This window comes from Cebus imitator, unplaced genomic scaffold, assembly GCF_001604975.1.
Source record: "Cebus imitator isolate Cc_AM_T3 unplaced genomic scaffold, Cebus_imitator-1.0 Scaffold812, whole genome shotgun sequence".
Taxonomy (NCBI): domain Eukaryota; kingdom Metazoa; phylum Chordata; class Mammalia; order Primates; family Cebidae; genus Cebus; species Cebus imitator.
In genome coordinates, this window is record NW_016108127.1 from 277,598 (window position 1) to 297,947 (window position 20,350).

At 41.7% G+C, this 20,350-nt stretch overlaps 2 protein-coding genes across 3 annotated transcripts in view; both read left to right on the forward strand.

Annotated features, from left to right (window-relative positions):
* LOC108297543 (melanoma antigen preferentially expressed in tumors-like) overlaps positions 1–4,221 on the forward strand; it is a 6,069-nt gene extending 1,848 nt beyond the window's left edge. The window contains exons 2-3 of one of the 2 annotated variants that reach the window (XM_037735438.1): positions 2,770–2,825; positions 3,188–4,221. In XM_037735438.1, the coding sequence (XP_037591366.1) occupies positions 2,770–2,825; positions 3,188–3,623 (492 nt within the window). In that variant the 3' untranslated portion in view covers positions 3,624–4,221. Of the gene's footprint in view, positions 1–2,769 lie in introns of both variants that reach the window. The other variant, XR_005198596.1, reaches the window with a different exon arrangement.
* Positions 1–20,350, forward strand: part of LOC108297537 (nuclear RNA export factor 2-like) — a 58,626-nt gene that overhangs the window by 20,546 nt on the left and 17,730 nt on the right. The window contains exon 4 of the mRNA XM_037735452.1: positions 18,109–18,204. Within this exon, the coding sequence (XP_037591380.1) occupies positions 18,109–18,204 (96 nt within the window). The remainder of the gene's footprint in view (positions 1–18,108; positions 18,205–20,350) is intronic.

Genomic DNA, 20,350 nt, shown 5'->3' on the forward strand with positions numbered 1-20,350 from the left:
TTCTTGAGACAGAGTCTCGCCCTGTTGCCCAAGCTGGAGTGCAGTGGTGTGATCTCGACTTACCGCAACATCTGCTTCCTGAGCTCCAGCGATCCTCCCACCTCAGCCTCCCGAGTTGCTGGGACCACAGGCACACACCACCACACTCGGCTAATGTTTTAAGGTTTTGTAGAGACGAGGTCTCACTATGTTGCCTAGGCTGATCTGAAACTCCTGGGCTCAGGGATCCTCCTGCCTTAGGCCTTTCAAAGTGATGGGATTACAGATGTCAGCAACTGCACCCAACCCAAAGACTACATTCTGAGATCATCTCTACCTGTTTATATTACACCTATTTTAGAGGCCCTTCCCTATAGTCCCTGCTCTCATTATCTGGGTCACCTTGTCGGTATTTTTTAGACTTGGTATGGGCCCAGTCATTTTAACTGTAGTTTCAGACCAACTTGCCTCTTCCTTTCTCTGTATCTCTTGCAGCTTTTCTCGGTCTGTCTTTGCTTGCCGCAAAGCCTAGTGATGGGAGCATGACAGATCATGTGCTGGGATTTCATGCTTTTTCTCTTTTTACTCACTACTAAAGATTTGGCATTATCCGTTTCTAAGTAACGATGAGGATGTGGCTTCTGTATAGATTTACATCATCTTCCTTTGTGATTGGTTTATATCCTTTTCACAGGAAACATTGGGAGGCAGGTGTCTGGGTGGTTAGACATTGCCTTCTGCTGACTTACAGCTGATTTTGGATGACATTTTATCTTATCTAAATGTATATGTGTGTGTGTGTACAAACACATACACACACACACACAAACACAGACATTTGTATGTACATACACGTCTATTTCTATTCTGATATAGTTCTCTCGAAGTGGCTGTTGGATTCACCATAGATTTGTTCAATGTGTATTTCATTCATTGCTATCCTTGGTGGCAGTCAAGAGACTGTGGAAATCTTTTCGGGATTTGTTAATGTTCCTCACCCTAAAGCAGGTTCATGAAGATGGACCAAAAGGTGCCAGCCACACTGCTAGAGCTTGCTGCATGGGGTCTGCTGAGTGAAGAGCCTGCAGCTATCCATGCTCTTGAGGAGCTCCCATGGGGCCTCTATGTTCCATTGTTTATCATTGCCTTCTCGGGAGGGCAGGAGATGAAACGGAAGGCCATGGTGAGGATTTGGCCTTCCCGTTGTCTCCGTGTTGGGCCACTGAGTGTACAGAGTCACACTACGAAATCTTGGGAGCCACGGCTGATGGTCTGCATATCTTCCCTGCCCAGAACTCTTCCTCTTGGTAACCCTATGTACGCTAGAGGCATAGTGAGTCATCAGGAGGGTATGCTGGAGCCTGAGGCAGGGGATAGCCTAACAGTCTCCTAAAGGTAGTTGACGGTGAATGCTGAGAATCTCTGTGACGTTGTTGGTCCAGCACTTCAGGTCACCTTAAGGACTCTAATGTCTTACAGAGGTGATTATGGAATAGAGGTGACTGAGAATGCTATTGATGGATTTACCTCCTGGGTATGATTACATAGAAGAACAACATGGGCATTGAGACTGGGGAGGATCAGAGGAGAAGGAAGGTTGGGGAAAATAATGAAAGATGTTGAGTTTGCATGGAAAAAAAAATTTGTTGGTAGATTGTACGTGGAGTGAAGAGCAAAGATAAAGGGTTTGTCCCTGCTTCTCCTCATTGATCTTGCCGGGTTAGATTAAAATCAGCTACCTTTCATGTTCTGTCTTCCTCTCTCTACAGGGGGCCAAAACGGAGGGTGCTAGGTTTAAGGCAGGACCCAGACATCAGAACCACATGCTCTTAGATCAGGAGCACATTTCCATTTTGTTTTCAGTCTTGTGTTTAATCTCAGCACTCTATCCTGAAAGGAGAAGAAGCCAAGCACAGTGTTAGGTGCCTGGAAATTGTACGTTTAGAGTCTGAGTCTCAGCCCAACCAAGGAATGCATGGGATTGTTAGTGGGCCTTTCCCTTGAGAAAGGACCTTTCCGCTGAGAAGAAGGCAGCTCTTTTCTTTCCTTTCGAGTAAAGTTGAGCAGAGCCTTGGGTCCTTGCACCTTTGCTGCAGAGATTTGCAAAATGATCAAGTGTCTGCCCATGAAAGCATCCTGCAGTTTCTGGAAATGGGACGCACTGATCACCTGGAAGGAGATCAGGCTTATTTGGGTGAAGTCAACATCCTTTTGGCACCGAGGATCCACCTGGACAGACTTAGTCTGTCTAAAATCACTTTAAAATCCTGTAAGCAGAGAAACTTCTCAACTTTTCTCACTCATCTTGAGCAGATGAACAACCTCCAGGAACTCAGCTTGTCTTTCTTCTGCCTCACTGATCGGCTGGACAAAATTTCCAGATGAGGGGCTGGGGAGGGACCTGCGTTCCCTGAATGCCCCATTATGAACAAAGGAGTGTGACTAGTCATAGATATTCTTAAAATACCTTGCAGGCTATTTCTCCTTCCACATCAGCACGGGCACTGCTGGGTGTTTGAAACTGGCCAAGCTAGAGAGTGTAGTCCCTCATGCTGAGGAGAAAGGATTAGGAAAGTCAGCTGTGCCCGGTCAGTCAGTCAGTCAGTCAGTCAACCATGTGCAGACACTAGGATGAAAAAGAAAACAGTCCTTCTTTTATTGGAGTTTATAGCCTTCTAGAGAAGAAGCAGAGGGGTTCAGTTGGAGAAATAACTTATGCTGTAGCACTGATGCAAATCCCCGTGTAGTGGTCACAATAGGTAATACTGCCACATCATTTTGTTCCTGTAGTTTTCCCGAGGCTTAGGACTTGAATGGAGAACTTGTCATTTGGAAATTCGTCAAAGGTAAGTCTCAGCCGGCTGCTTTCCCAGACCCATCCCCATCAAATAAGTGAACTAGGTACGCTGCTAATTATACTGTAGGCACTAAGTTAAATTCTTTTTCACTGAATCTTTCCCAGAATCCTGTATAATAATTGCTATTGTACACATTTGAAAGACTAAAAAACTGTATCTCAGAGTGGAAAAGTAACTTTCTTAGGGTCACAAATCTATTAAGTCTGACTCTAAAGCCCACAATGTTAACTGCTGTTACAATGGACATACAGATTACTTTATTCTAGAGTCATAAGCACCTATAATTCAGAACTGCTTGCTCTAGTCCAACCCTCATTCTTCAGAAATACCTTCCTTTCTTCCCTCTACAGAGTCCTGCTACCTCATTTGTATCCAGTGTATGTGTCTCTCTGTGGACTTTCTACCAGAGACATCACTGTCCTATCCCAGAGCTCTCAGGTTACCCACCTAAAACTGTTGAGTCTGAGTAACAATCAGATGCCCTGGGAAGTTTCTGGGCCATTCCTGGCTCTGCTGGAGAAGGTCTCAGGGACCCTGCAGCATCTGGAGATAGACAACTGCCTGATAACTGATTTTACTTTCTCTGTGGTCACCCCAGCCCTGAGCCACTGTTCCCACCTCTGTGTCCCTAGCTTTGTCTTCAACCCCATTACAATGCCGGTGCTCACAAGTCTTCTGCAGCGCTTAACAGCCTGGATGGAGCTGAAGTATGTGATTTATCCTGTTCCTGTCCATGGCTATAAACAATGGCGTTGTCGTGGCAGTTTGGACATAAAAGCTTGCTGAACTGCAGGCCCAATTGAAGGTGATGCTACAGGCAGTACAGCAGAACAACATGAACTAGGACACCCATCCTGAGTGATTTTCACGGGACAAGGAGCTGTTTCATCACTGACGTGTGGCCACTAAAACAGAATGTTCTTGCCTGAAGCCCAGTTTTTAAAGACACATAATGTAAAATTCTGCTATTCCAGGAACCTGGTGTTAGGAAGATTGGGTGTGTAACTGACCTCTATAAGAGAAAAGCCCTAAGAAGAAAACAGCAGACATTGAGAAGTGCTGTGGGTCTCTAGTCCATTGTCCTCTACATCCTCCATCTCGTTACTGACCACAGTGTTGGGTATGTGACGTGGGCTGACCCAGTCATGGCACACCATTTCCCCATCCACACTGATCGGTTCACTTATGGGTACTTGACACCAGTCAGGACAATTGAAACCTTTCCTGGATGTTTTTCTGGAGTAGGTGCTGGTTACTGAAGCCAATAATATTACTCACTGAATTCCTTTGATCTTCTTGTATTCACGATTGCCTCAGGCTGCTTATGAGAAACCGCTGGCAATTAAAATGATAAACAACAACAATAAACAAACTATGCCCACTACCTACTGGTGTCTTTATCAGTATATTGCTATCTCCGTTCCTGGGTCTCAGAAGCCTGGGGGCTCCTTTAGCCCTTATTTCACATAGATTCACCAAAGGTCTGTTATTAATCAGGTACTGTTCCTGGTGCTAAGAATGAATAGGCAAATAGGACCCTACACCAAGTCACTCACAGTACAGATTGTCCTATGATTTGTCTGTTTCCCCACTCTTTTCTTTGGAGATTTGGGAAAGCGATTTAACCCATCTATATGCCAGATTTATTTGTTTGTTTATTTGTTTGTGTGCTTTTTGCTTTGCCCCTTGCAGACTCTGCTCAATCCACATTGGCCTCTATCTGCTGTTGGATAGCTCATCAGGACTCAGGCCATAGCTTAAATGTTACCTACTCCAAGAGGTTTTCCTCTTACTTCCCTCTGCTTACTTACCCCACTTCTCTCCCCTTACTTTACCATACTTTTTTAATGTACCATGTACATTTTTTTAATGTACCATGTACATTTTCTTCAGGGTACACATCATTCCGTATGTATTTGCTCCCTCTGCTCTTCTCCTAGAGTTGCACTGTTCAGCATGGTAGACACTAGCCACGTGTGGCTACTGAGCACTAGAAATTTGACTACTACAAAATGTGATGTACGATTACTGTAAAACGCACACTGAATATTCAAGACTTTGTGAGAAACAAAAAAGGTAGAATAACGAATAACTTATTTGTATTGTTTACGTGATGAAATGATAAGACACTGCAGGTCAAACACATAGTAAAAAACAAAAAAAGAAGACACATACTAATGTGTTTTTACCGTTCACCATGTTGAAATGATAGCACTGCAGCAAAGACAATCACTCTCAGCATTCCTATTCCATACCTCCTTGGAAGACCCAACTGATACAATAAAGCAAAGGAAAGCACTAAAAGGCACACAGATTGGAAATGAAGTCATCAAAAAAGTGTCCCTATTTACTGACATGATGGCTATGTATAAAATTTCCAGGAATTTATGAAAAACTTCCTAGAACTAAGGAGCGAGTGTACCTAGGTTGCTGTGTATCAGGTTAATATTAAACATAGGTCAAGTGTATTTTTATATGCAGTCCTCCCTTTGCACAGTTGCACTATGCAGGAAGGTTATTTACCGTGATTTGGTTAAATAACACCAGTCCCTTCACAGCATGGGTCCAATTTCAGTTACCATGGTAAACTAACTCTCAGTGGTTCCATAAAGACCACACTTTGCTGCTGGCTTTTCAGTCCACAAATCCCTACTGAAATTACAGATGAGAATCATGATCAGTGGCCAGTCATGCCACTTCTTTCAAATTCTGTTTGTGTCACTCCACAAATCACTATTTAAATAATAGATGAGCATCAGGATCAGTGACCAGTCATGCCACTTTTCTTTTAAAATCTCACCGTGTTTGGTCACTGAGTATCTATTATTTATTTCATGCATCGACAGCCAAGAATGAAGCTGAGTTTCCACCTTGTCTCCCAGTGAACTACTCATGTGACATTTTGCCAAAGAATTGGATAGTTTAAAAAGGGAATTGGCCAAGAAAGAGAAAAGCAGGCAAGCAAATGACAAGAAATAATGCTGGAAGCAGAAATTGGAAAACGATTTTGATGGAAAGGATTAAGATATCCCAGTGAAAGTGACACTTGCAAAAAAGTTTACACTACAGGATTCCTTGGAGATATTCATGACATAGAAGGAACAAAGAATAAAATGATGGAAGCTGATCAACACTTAAAACTGAGAAACAAAATTTGCCAAGTCACGGGAAGAAAATATGTCTACTTCATATCACAATTAATAAGATGAGACGAAGGCAAGAACTGTTCATACTATTCCTTTTTTTTTTTTTTTCCATGAGAAATTCTGGATTTAGCTTTATTTGGAATGTCACCACCTTCTCCGATATAATATATGGTATAATTAAGTTTAGAATGTGAATGCTTTATTAATATTTGAAGATATTTTTATGTTTTGAGCACTTTTCTGAAAGAATAGCTTCTATTTTAGTGAATAGTAGTGGACAAAGCCAGAATTGATGTTTTCTGTAACATTTAACTGGTATTGGTAGAAGCAGTTAAATTCAAGTCCTTTGACTCTGGTTGCAAGGCTTTCTCTAAATTACTGTGACTTTGTAAAATATTCTTAATTTGAAATTTCTTGTTAATCCAATAGTCATATACACTGATCTTAAGTAAAATTTGTATGTGGCGGCCAGACACGGTGGCTCACGCCTATAATACCAGCACTTTGGAAGGCTGAGGCGGGTGGATCACTTGAGATCAGGAGTTCGAGACCAGCCTGGCCAACATGGTGAAACTCTGTCTCTACTTAAAAAAAAAAAAAAATAGGTGTGGTGGCGGGCACCTGTAGTCCCGGCTATTTGGGAGGCTGAGGCAGGACAATTGCTTGACCCTGGGAGGTGGAGGTTGCAGTAAGCCAAGGTCGCACCATTGCACTCCAGCCTGGGGGACAAAGTGAAACTCTATCTCCAAAAAAAAAAAAAAAAAATTGTATGTGGCTAGTTATTAATTGTTCATTTCACTTTCTTTGACATTTCTACTTTCACTTCACAGTGCTTTAAAAATATGACCTGTTGGATTTCTACTTTCATGAAGTTAATGGTTAATGTCATTTTTAGACCTAAAACTTTTTCTTTATTAAAAATCTTCATGTGTTTTTAAGGTTTATTTTAAGTTCCGGGGTACATGTGCCCGGCATGTAGGTTTGTTACATAGGTAAACACATGTCATGGTGGTTTGCTGCACCTATCGGCCCATCACCTAGGTGTTAAGCCCCACATGCATTAGCTATTTATTCTGACGCTCTCCCTTCCTCCCGCCCCTCTGAAAGGCCCCATTGTGTGTTGTTCCCCTCCCCATGTCCATGTGTTCTCATTGTTCAGCTCCCCTTTTAAGTGAGAACATGTGGTGTTTGATTTTCTGTTCCTGTGTTACTTTGCTGAGGATAACGGCTTCCAGATCCATCCATGTCCCTGCAAAGGACATGATCTTGTTCCTTTTGTGGCTACATAGTATTCTCTGGTGTATATGTACCACATTTTATTTATCCAGTCTATTATTGATGGCCATTTGGGTTGATTCATTGTCTTTGGTATTCTGAATAGGGCAGCAATGAACATACGTGTACATGTATCTTTATAATAGTATGATTTATATTTCTTTGAGTAGACACCCAGTAATGAGATTGCTGGGTCAAATGGTATTTCTGACACTGTGTCTTTGAGGAATTGCCACACTGTCTTCCACAATGGTTGGACTAATTAGCACTTCCACCAACAGTGTAAAAGCGATCCCATTTCTCCACAGCCTCACCAGCATCTGTTGTTTCATGACTTTATAAAAAAACAAAAATCACCATTCTGACTGGCATGAGATAGTATCTCATATTGGTTTTGACTTTCATTTCTCTAATGATCAGTGATGTTGAGCTTTTTTTCATATGTTTGTTGGCCGCATAAATGTCTCCTTTTGAAAAGTGTCTGTTCATGTCCTTTGCCCACTTTTTAATGGGGTTGTTTGTTTTTTCTTGTAAATGTCTTTAAGTTCCTTGTAGATTCTGGATATTAGACCTTTGTCAGATGGATAGAATGCAAGCATTTCCTCCCAGTCTGTAGATCATCTGTTCTCTCTGATGATAGTTTCTTTCACTGTGCAGAAGGTCTCTAGTTTAACTAGATCCCCTTTGTCAATTTTTGCTTTCGTTGTAATTGCTTTTGATATTTTTGTCATGACGTCTTTGCCCGTGCCTATGTCCTGAATGGCACTGGCTAGATTTTCTTCTAGGGTTTTTATAGTTTCAGGTTTTACATTTAAGTCTTTAATCCATCTTGAATTAATATTTGTATAAGGTGTAATAAATAAGGGGTCCGGTTTCAATTTTCTACATGTGGCTAGTCAGTTCTCACAGACTATTTAGTAAATGGGGAATCCTTACCTCATTGCTTCTTTCTGTCATGTTTGTCAAAGATCAGATGGCTGTAGATGTGCGGTCTTATTTATGAGATCTCTATTCTGTTCCATTGGCCTATGTGTCTGTTTTTGTACTGGTACCATGCTGTTTCAATGGCAAGTGCTGCAAATAGAACAAAAGGGACTGTCGCTCATTGTTGGTGGAAATATAAAACGGCCCAGGCACTTTGATAAACAATTTGGCAGTTTTGCATAAAATTAAAGATACACTTACACAGCAATCCCACTCCAGGGTATTTACCCAAGAGGAATGAAAACCTTTTTCCCAGAAAAACCTGCAAGCAAATCTTTCTTAGTTTGCTAAAAACTGGAAACATCCCAAATGCGCATTAACTGGGGAATGGATGAACAAACTGTGGTGTGTACACACAATGAAACACTACTGCACAGCAAGACAGGTTCTAAGTACTGACAACATAATATGCGTGCCACAGAATGGATGGCTCTCAAATACATTATGCTGCGTGAAAGAAGACCTACTCAAAAGTCTACATACAATGCCATTTATTTGGCTTTGTAGAAAAGGGAAAACCAGAGAGACAGAACAAATCAATCAGTGGTTCTCCTGGGCTGTAGAAGATCATCTTTAAAAGGGCATGGTGGCATTTTATGGAGGTTTGGACATGTCCAAGATCTTAATTCTTGGGTTGATCACGTGGTTGCATGCTTTTGTCAAAAGGCACAGAATCATGTCCTGAAAAAGGGAAAACGTTGCACTGTATCTCAAAACTCTGCACCTTGTTATTTTGTAACAATTTTGTCTGTAGCTAAATTGAAAGCTGAGACTAAGAAAGGCCAAGTATGGTGAAGTAAAAGAGAGGTTCTATTAGTAATAGCAAAGAGTTGGATTTCAAGCTCTGTGTTCCTTTCATTTGTTTTTAAATTTTATTTATTTATTTTTTAATTTGACCAAAAATTGTATATATTTATGGGGTACAATGGGATACTTTGAAAAGTGTACATACACATTTAGAAAGATTAACTGAAACTAATTGATATGTCCATCATCTCACCTACTTATCACATTTTATTCTGAGAATATCTAAAATCTACTTTTAAAGCAACTGATATATACGATACGCTATTACTAACTCTTCTCACTATGCTGTGTAATCGATCACCAAAACATTCCTGCTGTCTAACTGTGCTCCAGTCCCAAATCCTCAGCAGTAAATGCCCCTGCCTCTCCTCGGTGAAACACTCTTGAGTCACAAAGTAGTCTTAGTATAGTCCTCTCTGGGGCTTAGTTATCCCACATCTTTCCTGCCATCCACCAGAACCTCTCGGCCCGTAGAGAGTCTTCTGAACTTGAGAAGCGGCAGGATTATGAAAGCCCAGCATGTCATACGCCTGCTTGCTCATTGCCCCTTCTCTCACCTTGGCCCTCTTGTCTTTCATTAGCAATGCCATCTCAACATTGGGCATCATGAACATAACTCTTCTGACCTGTCACAGAAATGAAGCAAATGAAGTGATGGTTAAAAAATATATATGTAAATACCAGACGTAAGTCAAACCGTTTAAACTGTTACTTTTGTATTAGTGTCAGACAAAAAAAGGCGTTAGGACAACAACCGTTATTTGGAATAAAGAAGGCCACCACGTCGTCATGATAGAACTTTTATCAAAGAGTCGAAAAGGCTGAACTTACATGCACTCAAAAACATAGCCGAGAAATATATAAAACACGATGTTCAGAGTTATAGCGAAGTTGCCTCAATAAAATATAAAAGTGCACTATTTTAGAGTGGGGGCAGTTCCAAGAAGTAGCAAGATCCAGGGAGTGGCCGTGAGCATGGCAGTCAAATGAGAGTCAAAGTCAAGTTGACAGGAACATTAAAATAGAAGAGGTCTTGCAACCATGAGGCTTGGAATCAGACTGGTTTTCTACACAAACATTGAAATCATCCAGGATTGTGACAAGATTAGGTGTAGAAACTCTGAATGAGACGTAAAAGTCTTTGACCAAAAGACCAATACGTTGTTTTTATTTTAGAAAGCCACCTTTGTAAGATGCTTGAATGGCCATAAAGTTGTATGTGTATTGGTTGGGGATATTTAAACGACAGCTAACAGAAAGTGCAAGTCTCACTGGCTTATCCAATAAGGAAAGACATTTGTTTATATAACTGAGAGTTCTGAGGCAGGGTGGGTTTCATGGTTAACTGAGCCAGTAATTGAAAGATGTAAAGATCCAGGCTAAATCTTGACCTAACCACTGTTGGACTGGACATTGGATTATTGGATTAGATTAGACTAATTCCGGGCACACTCTTGGAGCTAAGAAAGTGACCATATATCCCCAAGCACATGACTGTATTGGGAGGAGATACACTGATGGAGGCCCGAGCCCTATCAAGAAGGTGAAGAATGTATATTGTGTAGGTAAATAAAAATGTCACCTGCAGGCACAGACTCAAATCATGTATACCACTATGAGCGTAGTAACCACAATATTCAAGTCCTTCTTGTTTCCAAATAGAGTGACTCTCTGGGTAACAAAGACAGATACTTTTGTTCAGGAGCTACCTATATTGAATTCACGAATAGGCAGTTACAAAGCATGGGAGTTCTCCCCTGTGCGGTGTATGTTTCGGAAGAACCTCCAGAGGCATCCATTGTGGGAAATCCCATATTCATTCTTTTTCAACTCGTCAGCAAAGTTTTCTATTCAGTGTTGTCCTGAGATGATGTTGTGTCAGGATAATTTGACTAGCGGTAAATGAATTCTTCATATTTACTGTTAAGTTTTATCTTTCTGTAAACACCGGCACAGACTTCATAAAGATATTGAAGATCCTTGGATTTCAGTACGGAACAGTCTTAAGAATTGTGGATCCTCGAGTTTCAGTATGGAACAGTCAAAGAATCCCATGATGGATGCCTCTTGAGGTTCCCTGGGTCTTTGGAAGAAAGTCAGACCTGGCCGGGCGTGGTGGCTCACACCTGTAAACCCAGCAGTTTGGGAGTCTGAGGTGGGTGGATCACGAGGTCAGGAGATCGAGATCATCCTGGCTAACATGGTGAAAACCCGTCTCTACTAAAAATACAGAAAATTAGCCAGGTGTGGGGAGACACGCCTGTAGTCCCTGCTACTTGGAAGGCTGAGGCAGGAGAATCGCTTGAACCGGGGGGCAGAGGTTGCAGTGAGCAGAGATTGTGCCACTTCTCTCCAGCCTGGGTGGCAGAGTGAGACTCCATCTCACCAAAAAAAAAAAAAAAAAAAAAAAAAAAAAAAAAGAAAGAAAAAAAAAAAAAAAAAAAAAAAAAAAAAAAAAAAAATATGTGGCCTCGATCACATCAGGGTCACCACCTGAGACTTCTGTCACCGCCTGCAGAAGTCTGACCTGCAGACCCAGACTCAACGACGGATGAATCAATGCACTCTCACACCGTTACAGTGATACAAGTGGGCTAGGGATGGCCATTGGCTGCTTTCAGAGGGTGAAATGCAACCAATCAACCCAGACCCTGTGTCCATTCACACTTTTATTCCCTCAAGGTTTTACAACAGAGGTTTTAAGTTAACACACTTGTGGATAATTAACATGGCTAAAATAGTGGTTATACAAATGATATAAGCTTTAGGTTCCGGGGCCCAGAGTAAACACTATTAACAGGTAATTCCCCTTTGATCTCCCACTGAGAGGACTATCTAGCACAAAGTTAACAGGAGTAAACAGAGTGGAGACAAACGGGTGTGGGGTAAAGCCTTTGATCACTGCCTATCTCTTTCCTGTGCTAATGTTAATGAGGTGGCTGCCTTCAGCCTGCCTCAATAAAACCTTTTGGCCTTCCAAAAGGTTTGAAACTACAATCTATAACTTTCCCTAAATAGTTTCCATAATATTTTGCCACCACCCTGAGTCAATAGCAACAAAAAAGAATCAAGTCAGACTCATATAATGTACCAAAATTAAAGAACAACCTTTTCCTCCAATGCATGCATTTATTCATGCTTTAAAAAGAATGTTTCCATAACAATACCAAATATGTATATGAAAAGAAAATTAAAAATAAGAAATCACCCAATCTGCAAATATGCAGATTTGAAAATTAATTATCCATCTATAAATGGAAGCTCTTAATAAAGACGTTGTAGTATCACATAGACAAGGTATGTAATGTGCTTTTTGCTCATGTATTGCCTTAGCCTTCATCTACACTGTCAAATGAGCTTAATCGTGTTCATTGGCTCATTATTTGCTAACTCCTTGATTGATTTAGCTAACTGAGCAATCTGGCCAGTGAGTCATTCTATAACTGTTGATAAACGATGTGATGTTTAAAATCCAAGGATTAAAAAAAATAAAACAAACATTAAATATTCTGCATTTTTCCACAGGATCTAATCGCCGATAATAATTTATCAGTGATAAGCTGATCACAAGAAACAAACGCTAAGCTTTTCATACACCAAAAAGAAAACAATGTGGCTGACTATATTTTTTAAATGATCTGACAATATTTTCCAAGAGAGTAGTTAGAACTATTTCTTGAATTGCGAAATATGGTTGCCTTGAGCAGATAACAAGAAGCAATCTGGGAAATTTAAACTTCTCTCCTTTTAATACATTATAAATCTTTGAATCATAATTCCTCTTTTTGTTTTTTAATGGTCTTCACAGTGGAGGGGGTTTCCACATTGTACCAGAGAGCTGCATCGTCACAAATGGCACTGCTCTTGAGTAAACACCCTCTATGGAATCCCTACCTTTTCACTCCTCTCCATCCTTTGCCTGAAAAAAGTTTTCAACGTAGATGTAATTTTGTATTTGTATGTTGTGGTAGTACTCAAAAAGTGAGCCTATTACCTAGAGCTGTTGAATTTTACCTTGCATTGAGGGGTTGGCATATTGAGCAATTTGCCAGCGAGCACTATCTGCAACTGCTTCTCTTTTTTTCCCGTTGGTTGGCACTGACATAAAGTTACTTCTAGCGACGTTAACGAATTCCACAAAGGAACACAGAAAAATATATGTTGAATCCAATGCCCATAATGACAGAGTCCCAGCTTATGCTTTCCCTTGTATGCTGTTGCTAGGTAAGTCATTTTACTTTCTGAAAGTTAATTTACATAGGACATCTAGTTCAGGTGTATGTATCCGTGTTCAAACCAAAAACATTAGAGTATTTATGTTTAATTTAACGTCACAACCGTTCTGTTACTTAGGGGAGTTCTAAGTAAGTAAGTTCTGGAAAGGGAGTTCCGGTCCTCCTCTTTCTCTCTTTTCTGTGTTAGGTAAAGCTACTCCTCCTAAAGACACTAGCACAGATCTCCAAAATGTCCACCACAGAACAAAAAGGTCAAAGAAGAGAAAGTTGTTCCCGCTGAATCTTGCCATATCACATGCAAGAGAAACGGCTTCTGAACCTGCCTCACCTAAGTAAACACGGCGCCTAATAAATTCAGTGCCTAAACTGGACCCCAGACATATGAATCTTTGCCCATAGAGTTACCTTCCCCCACTGTCTGTGTATACTAGAGCGCCTACAGACTTCCATTGGTGTAACTTAAAATATATATATATATATATATATATATATATATATATATATCCGAACAAACTCCTGATAATCATCTCAGAGAAAGGGTTAATGATATGAGTATCAAGTCTGATGGGAGCAAAATATGACTTAAAGTAAGAGTTATAATTAGGATTTGTCTTTTGGTGAAATAATTTGACCATAATCACCATCAATACTGTGTAAGTTCCAGTTGAGCATAGGTGGGCTAGATAACATTCTGCTGTGCCTTTTACTGGTGATCTGTTCATCTGTATGTAGTGATAGGAACTGGGGTTGGGGCAGATACCAGGTCTTGAAGTAGGCTTCCATCCTGTGACTGTGTATAGATACTTCCTAAATCCAACTTGAAATTTCATCGTAGGTTCTTTCATAAATATGTGGCCCCATTTTATATCCTTTATTTACATGTGTCCCACAAGTAATTTTCCAGAATTATCCGAGACCCACTGATTTGCACTTCCTAGTCCTTCCTTCCAAATGTCATGATTTCCTTTGATAACCTTATAACCACAAACACAGCCTGTTGTCCTCAGTAGTATATTCCACTTTAAGTGTGGTGGAAAATTTGGTCTGTTGAGTTTTCTTCTGCTTGTTTATGTAGCCAGGCCACAGGGTGGGAACCTAGCAGAGTAATCCCAACGCTTGGATAGCACCGTTTGCCTCTGCAAGCAAACCAGGAACACTCCACTCCACCAAATTTATTTTGGTTATGCTGATGAAGCTGCAGCTTCCCACACAAATCAGCAAAAATGGGGTTCGTGAAATTGCGATTAACAACAACAACCACTGCAGTGTGTACTCTCCTTCTCTTTTCTCTGTCCTTTTTGGGAAGACAGAGGAAGAATAATGAAACGGTAAAATCTAATTATAATTCAGATTCCACGAATTCAAAATTGTTGTAGTTCAGGCAAGAGCCAGGTATGATGTTTTAAACGTGCTGATATTTCTCTTTTCAGTGATTTTTATAAGAAGGAAATGTTTTCAACTAACCTCAAGCATTTTATACTGTCTTTTATATACACATATTTTATATATTAATAGTAGGTTTATATGTATACATTTAACTGCGTCTCCTGAGGTCCTTAATTAGATTCAGCATTGACTGGTGCTATTTACTAATAATACTTGAAATTACTTAGTTGGCATTTCAAAGAGAACATCCAAGATCTCAACGCTTCAGTAACTGGGTCTGGCTTCCAGTTTGTGTGAATTAATAAGGCTGAACTAAAATTAATTCTGCTTGGAACACCCGGGGGCGGTCAGAACAGTCTAGTGCCACACTGCCTGGGGGAGACAGCTGGCTTGCCACCTACAATGTCTGTGACCTCTTAGGCAAGTGATTTAATGCCTCTGTGCTTCAATTTCCTCGTCTGTAAAATTCTGTTATAGTACCTACTCCATAGAGTTAGCACTCTTAAATGCGTTAACCTTTGGAGTGTGTGGCACATACTAATCACTATACACATTTTCTTTTTCAAATGGACAACTCAAATTCATTAGGTTTGCCTTAATTTCCTTTGCACCTGTATGAAATTAAGTCAACCGTGCTGACCTGTACGGATGGCTTAGGCTCTTGCAGTAGTGTCTACGATTATGGTTTTAGTGAGGATCTTTTTCACTGTAAAGTATTAAATTTCATGTTTGTTAGAAACAAAACACATAAAATATATTATGGAAGGATAGAGGGACCGGGCACGGTGGCTCATGCCTGTAATCCCAGCACTTTGGCAGGCCAAGGTGGTGGATCACCTGAGCTCGGGAGTTCAAGACCAACCTGGCCAACGTGGTGAAACCCCGTCTCCACTGGAAAAAAAAAAAAAAATGCAAAAATTAGCCAGGCGTGTTGGCCGGTGCCCGCAATCCAAGCTACTTGGGAGGCTGAGGCAGGAGAATCACTTGAACCCAGGAGGCAGAGGTTGCAGTGAGCCAGGATTGCACCATTGCACTCAAGCCTGGGCGACGAGAGCGAAACTCCGTTTCAAACAAACAAACAAAAAGGGATGGGCGTAGAGAAAGCTCAAGTTTGTCTGCTGTGGAAGGTTATCTGGAGGTACCACCATCTCAGAAATGTGAGCATTATCAGAGCTCTGGGGTTCATGAACATAATGGTCTCCTGAAACATGCAGATCAGTAGAACTCTACAATGGTTGCATTCTACTGTCAGGCAGTTGACCCAAGCTGACCCACCGCTCCTAGGTACTTGAGCCTTGCTGCATCCTAAGGCTGCAGGTCACGTAGATGCTGCCATCATGCGAATACTACAATTATGAGCCCTACTGGTAGAGCCCTCCTGGTCATACCAGCACCGAGGGCTCCAAAACTTTGAGGTCATGTGGTCTCTCTTGTTATGTTGCTGCTATGGTCATGTGGTGGGCCCAACTCTTCCAGTCACTAGAGTATGGTGGACTCCTGAACCCTGTTGCTCACATGGATTCTTCCCTCATGTGGCCGTTACTGGCTACCACCATGTGGAAGTCTCAGCCCTCGAAGTCATGTAGATGACCTACTGTTCAGGGCCATGTGGATGCTATGGTCATGTACACTGTTCCCACCCACTCCTCCCCACGGCCACAGAGTCAGGCTCATTCCTCTCTGTCATGGGAAGATTGTGAGCTGCCAAACTCTGCAGATCCGTGTGTGGGCAGGCAAGTGGCTCCTATCATCATGTGGCAGGCAAAACCCTTGTGGTCACGTGAGCACCGCAACTAACCAATGTCTGCTGCACACGTGCCTCCTGTGGTCACGTGAGATTCCACGCCCTCCCAGTATCACGAAGATTGAACTCTCGCGAGTCTTGTCAGAGACGCACTTCCGGCGGTTGTGTGACCTTGACCTCTCCTCTCCTCAGGTACAGGCACCCGCCCTTCAAGTGTCGGGAAGGTCTCCTGACCGTGACTTTCTGAGGAGTCAGAACTACCGAGGTAGACGACCGTTAGAACTGTGCTCCACCCCCTGACTCAGGCGGAAGTTTTATCGGACGGTGGCTCAAGCTGTCCGGCAACTTTCATATCCTGCCGCAGTGGAAGGAAGTCTGGTATTAGGGGAACCAGCCGTTACCAGAAGTTTACTGAGAATTGGGCTTTAAGGGGCGGCTGAGCAATCTTCAAATAACAGAGGCTGTGTGTGGAGGTTTGGGGGGGCTTAAGAACAGAGAAATAGACCATCATCGCTTAAGGGGGCGGAGGGGTGAGGGGGTTGGGTGGAGGTAGGCAGAGGACTTTCTTAATGTGGCCAAACTTGCACACACTTGGCAGAGAAACCTTGTGAGTGTGTGCGCGCGCGTGCTTGCGCGCTTGCGTGCGTGCGTGCGTGCGTGCTGTCGCGCACGCGTGTGTGTGCTCTCGCGCGCTTGTGCATCTATGTCTGCCGTCCGCCTTGATCCTGGATTCACAGGAGCTGTTGTTGGTAGAGAGTGAAGTGAAGGAGGAGAAAGCTCTGGGGCAGAATGTGGGGCTAAGATGTGAGAGGTGGGGTGGGTAGCGGGGCGGCGGGGGTTCACGAACTTGTAAGTCGTCTGTCAGGGTTAGGGCTGTGGAAGCCCGATGGGATCCCCCCTCCCCCACCACCCCGGCCCCACACTGGAAGCTCTACCTTTTCCCGTCACCCTGCCTGATTCACTGTCTGTGCCAGGTGATTCTCTCCTCTGTCCCTCCTCGGACCATGTTGTTATTAAAGACATTCGAGACTTCCTAGATGCCAGTTTGTATAGGCGATTCCAGGCCCAATCTTAATTTCTGTCTTTTATTTGATTATGTAAAGATTCTCTTTGTTTCCGTGATTTGTTTTTCTACTAAACATTCTAAACATGGGCTCAGAGGGGTGGGCGAAAGGGAGAGAGGAGAAGCAGTATTTTTTTTTTTTTTAAAGAGAATTTGATAATTTCAATGAAAGTGTCCAAGTCGTCATGATGTGAAGATTCAGAATTTACTTGTTATACTTTAATTGAACTTCCATTGGCTTTACAAAGTACATTGGGGAGTGGGGTGACAAATTTCATTTTGTGCTTAGGATCCCTCAGTGGCTTATAGTAGTATAGCTTGACGCTCTTTTGTTTCTGATTCTTCCCCTATCACCCCCGGATTCTGTGATTGCTTCTTAGATTCCTTCCTGAAAACTCCCCTTTTCTTCCTGTGGAAAAGTATAGTGAATGGATTTAAGGTACAATCATGGGTGATAACATTTGGTACGTTATGAAAGTGGTATTGGGTGAATGAAGTTGAGCTAATCAGCAAGATAGTGCTTAAACTTATGGGGTTTTAAGTATTGCTCGGCAGATGGCTAGAGAATATTGTGACTTGTGATTTTTGATATCACATGTAGCTCGAATAATCGATTTTTCTCTCATTTCAGCATTTCCAAGTCTGTTCTGTGAGACACTAGGGCCAGGACAAAGCAACAACAAAATGTGCTCTACTCTAAGGAAGTGTGGGACATACAGAACTGAAGGTAAACGAATACTGTAGGAATTTGTTAGATGCTCTGCTAATATACAACATTGAGTCTGAAAGGGAGGGCTACTCTCCCCAACTGATATGGGAATGGCACAGTTTTTCCATAGAGCATTTGAGGTACCAGTGCTCTTCAGAAATTATTTGGGGAAACCCTGTTCAGACTACATCTTCTAACACTTTAAAACCTTGTGCCTTTGTTTACTCAGAACAGCGCAGTGTGGGTTTATAGTAGTTGTAATCTATTCTGCTCATTAAGAAATTGGTTATTGCCCTTTAATTCATTTTATTTTATGTCATTAGTCAGTCTCTCCTGCTTGAAGCTTTCCACATTTTTGCTCTTCAGAGATACCGTCAAGCATGCGTCTGATACCTTGGTGGTGGCAAACAATACGTGCATAAATGCAAGTGATTAGGAAGTGTTACCTGTGGCAGCAAATAAAGTGCCCCACTCTTGAAAACAGGATACAACTTACCTGTCAGGACAAGCAGACGCAGTCCTGCTCATTTTATATATATATATATATATATATATATATATACACACACACACACACATACACACACACACTTCTTCAGAACCATTTTGTTATTAATAATTACAGCTACCATAGTTTGAGCCCCTGTTATATGTCAAGCACTGTGACAACCTTGGCCGTCATGCAAGTTACTGCATTTAACCCTCAGGAAAATCCTGAGAGGGTGTTATTTTAATTGATAGATGAGCTATATGAGACAGGAGAGGCTGAGTGTAACGCTGTGCTTATTGGCAACCCCCAAACCTCAGTGGCTTATTTCTCACTCCTGCTGCATGTTTATGGCAGGTGCACATCCTTCATGGCATGGGGGATGTTTGGGTCTGAGCGATTCTTATTGGAATGACCCAGAGACCCAAACTAATGGAGCAACCACCATCTAGAAAAGGGTTAGTCACTGCGTCAGAGTGGGAGAGAGCCCTAGGGGATCTCAAACCAACAACCAAACGTTCTGGCCCAGAAATAACCCATGTCACTGGTCACTCACAACCCATCGGCCAGAGCTAGTCACATGCACGATCCTGACCCAAGGAAGGCAGTCAGGACGGGCAGTTCTACCAGGTGCCTGGGACAGGGGAGAATGTAAACACTTGGCAAGTGGCAGCACTGACTACCGCATGAAGGAATCGAAGCTGGGAGGGATTAAGTACTTGCCTAACACCACATAGGCTGTAAGTGACAGAATCGGGATTTGAATCCACCCTGGTGTGATTTCAAAGTTGGTGTCCTTTCTGCTTCTTTCTACGCTGTCTGCTATTCTCTTACGGGAAGTTTATAGTAAAAATTCTTTTACATCAACGGTGCAATTCCCTCTTCCTTAATCATCTGATAGTTTAATTGAATAGACACGATGGCACTGGTTAAAAAGACCAGCATTGATAAGCTAGAGGTCTTTTCCAAACGAGGGAATGTATTGGATATTTGAATATCCATTGTATTCTATTATAAAAATAAAATCAGGTGGTAGATGAAAGGACAGTTCATTGATCATTTACTTAATATAGAATAATCTCCACGCCTTTCCACTCTGTTAAGGAAAAATGATAAAAATTAGAGCCTACCTTGATGAAACTGAAAACAGATGTGATAGAGTTGAACAAAATTGCTAGATGTCAGTGTTTCAGAAACACAAGATAATGATAAAATCTCTGGCCACATGGGCAGAGGAAAGTTAGCGAGATGGTGCAGGTAAGCCACTTTTGGAATGAAGATAGTGTCACACTTACAGTGACAGAAAAGATCACATTATGAAAAAGATGTGATAGTTTGAAAATTTAGATTAAATAGTTGAATTCCAGGGGAAAAATATAACTTTCCCTACTGAAGGAATAGAACATCTTAGTTTGTTCAATATATTCTTGACAAGGAATACATGCAAAGGCAAATTTACTAGCTGATCTGAATTAGTCACAGAAGCGCAAATAATATAAATTAATTAATGGCAAACTAAACCCAACAATGGGTAAAACAGATGACACAGCATGACAAAGTTGTGTTTAATCCCAAGCGTGCAAGCTTTTTTTTTTTGACATTTTAAGAGATCCGTAATGTAATTTAACACATTAGCTGAATGAAGGGAGGAGGACAGGACACATAACACAAAGATCA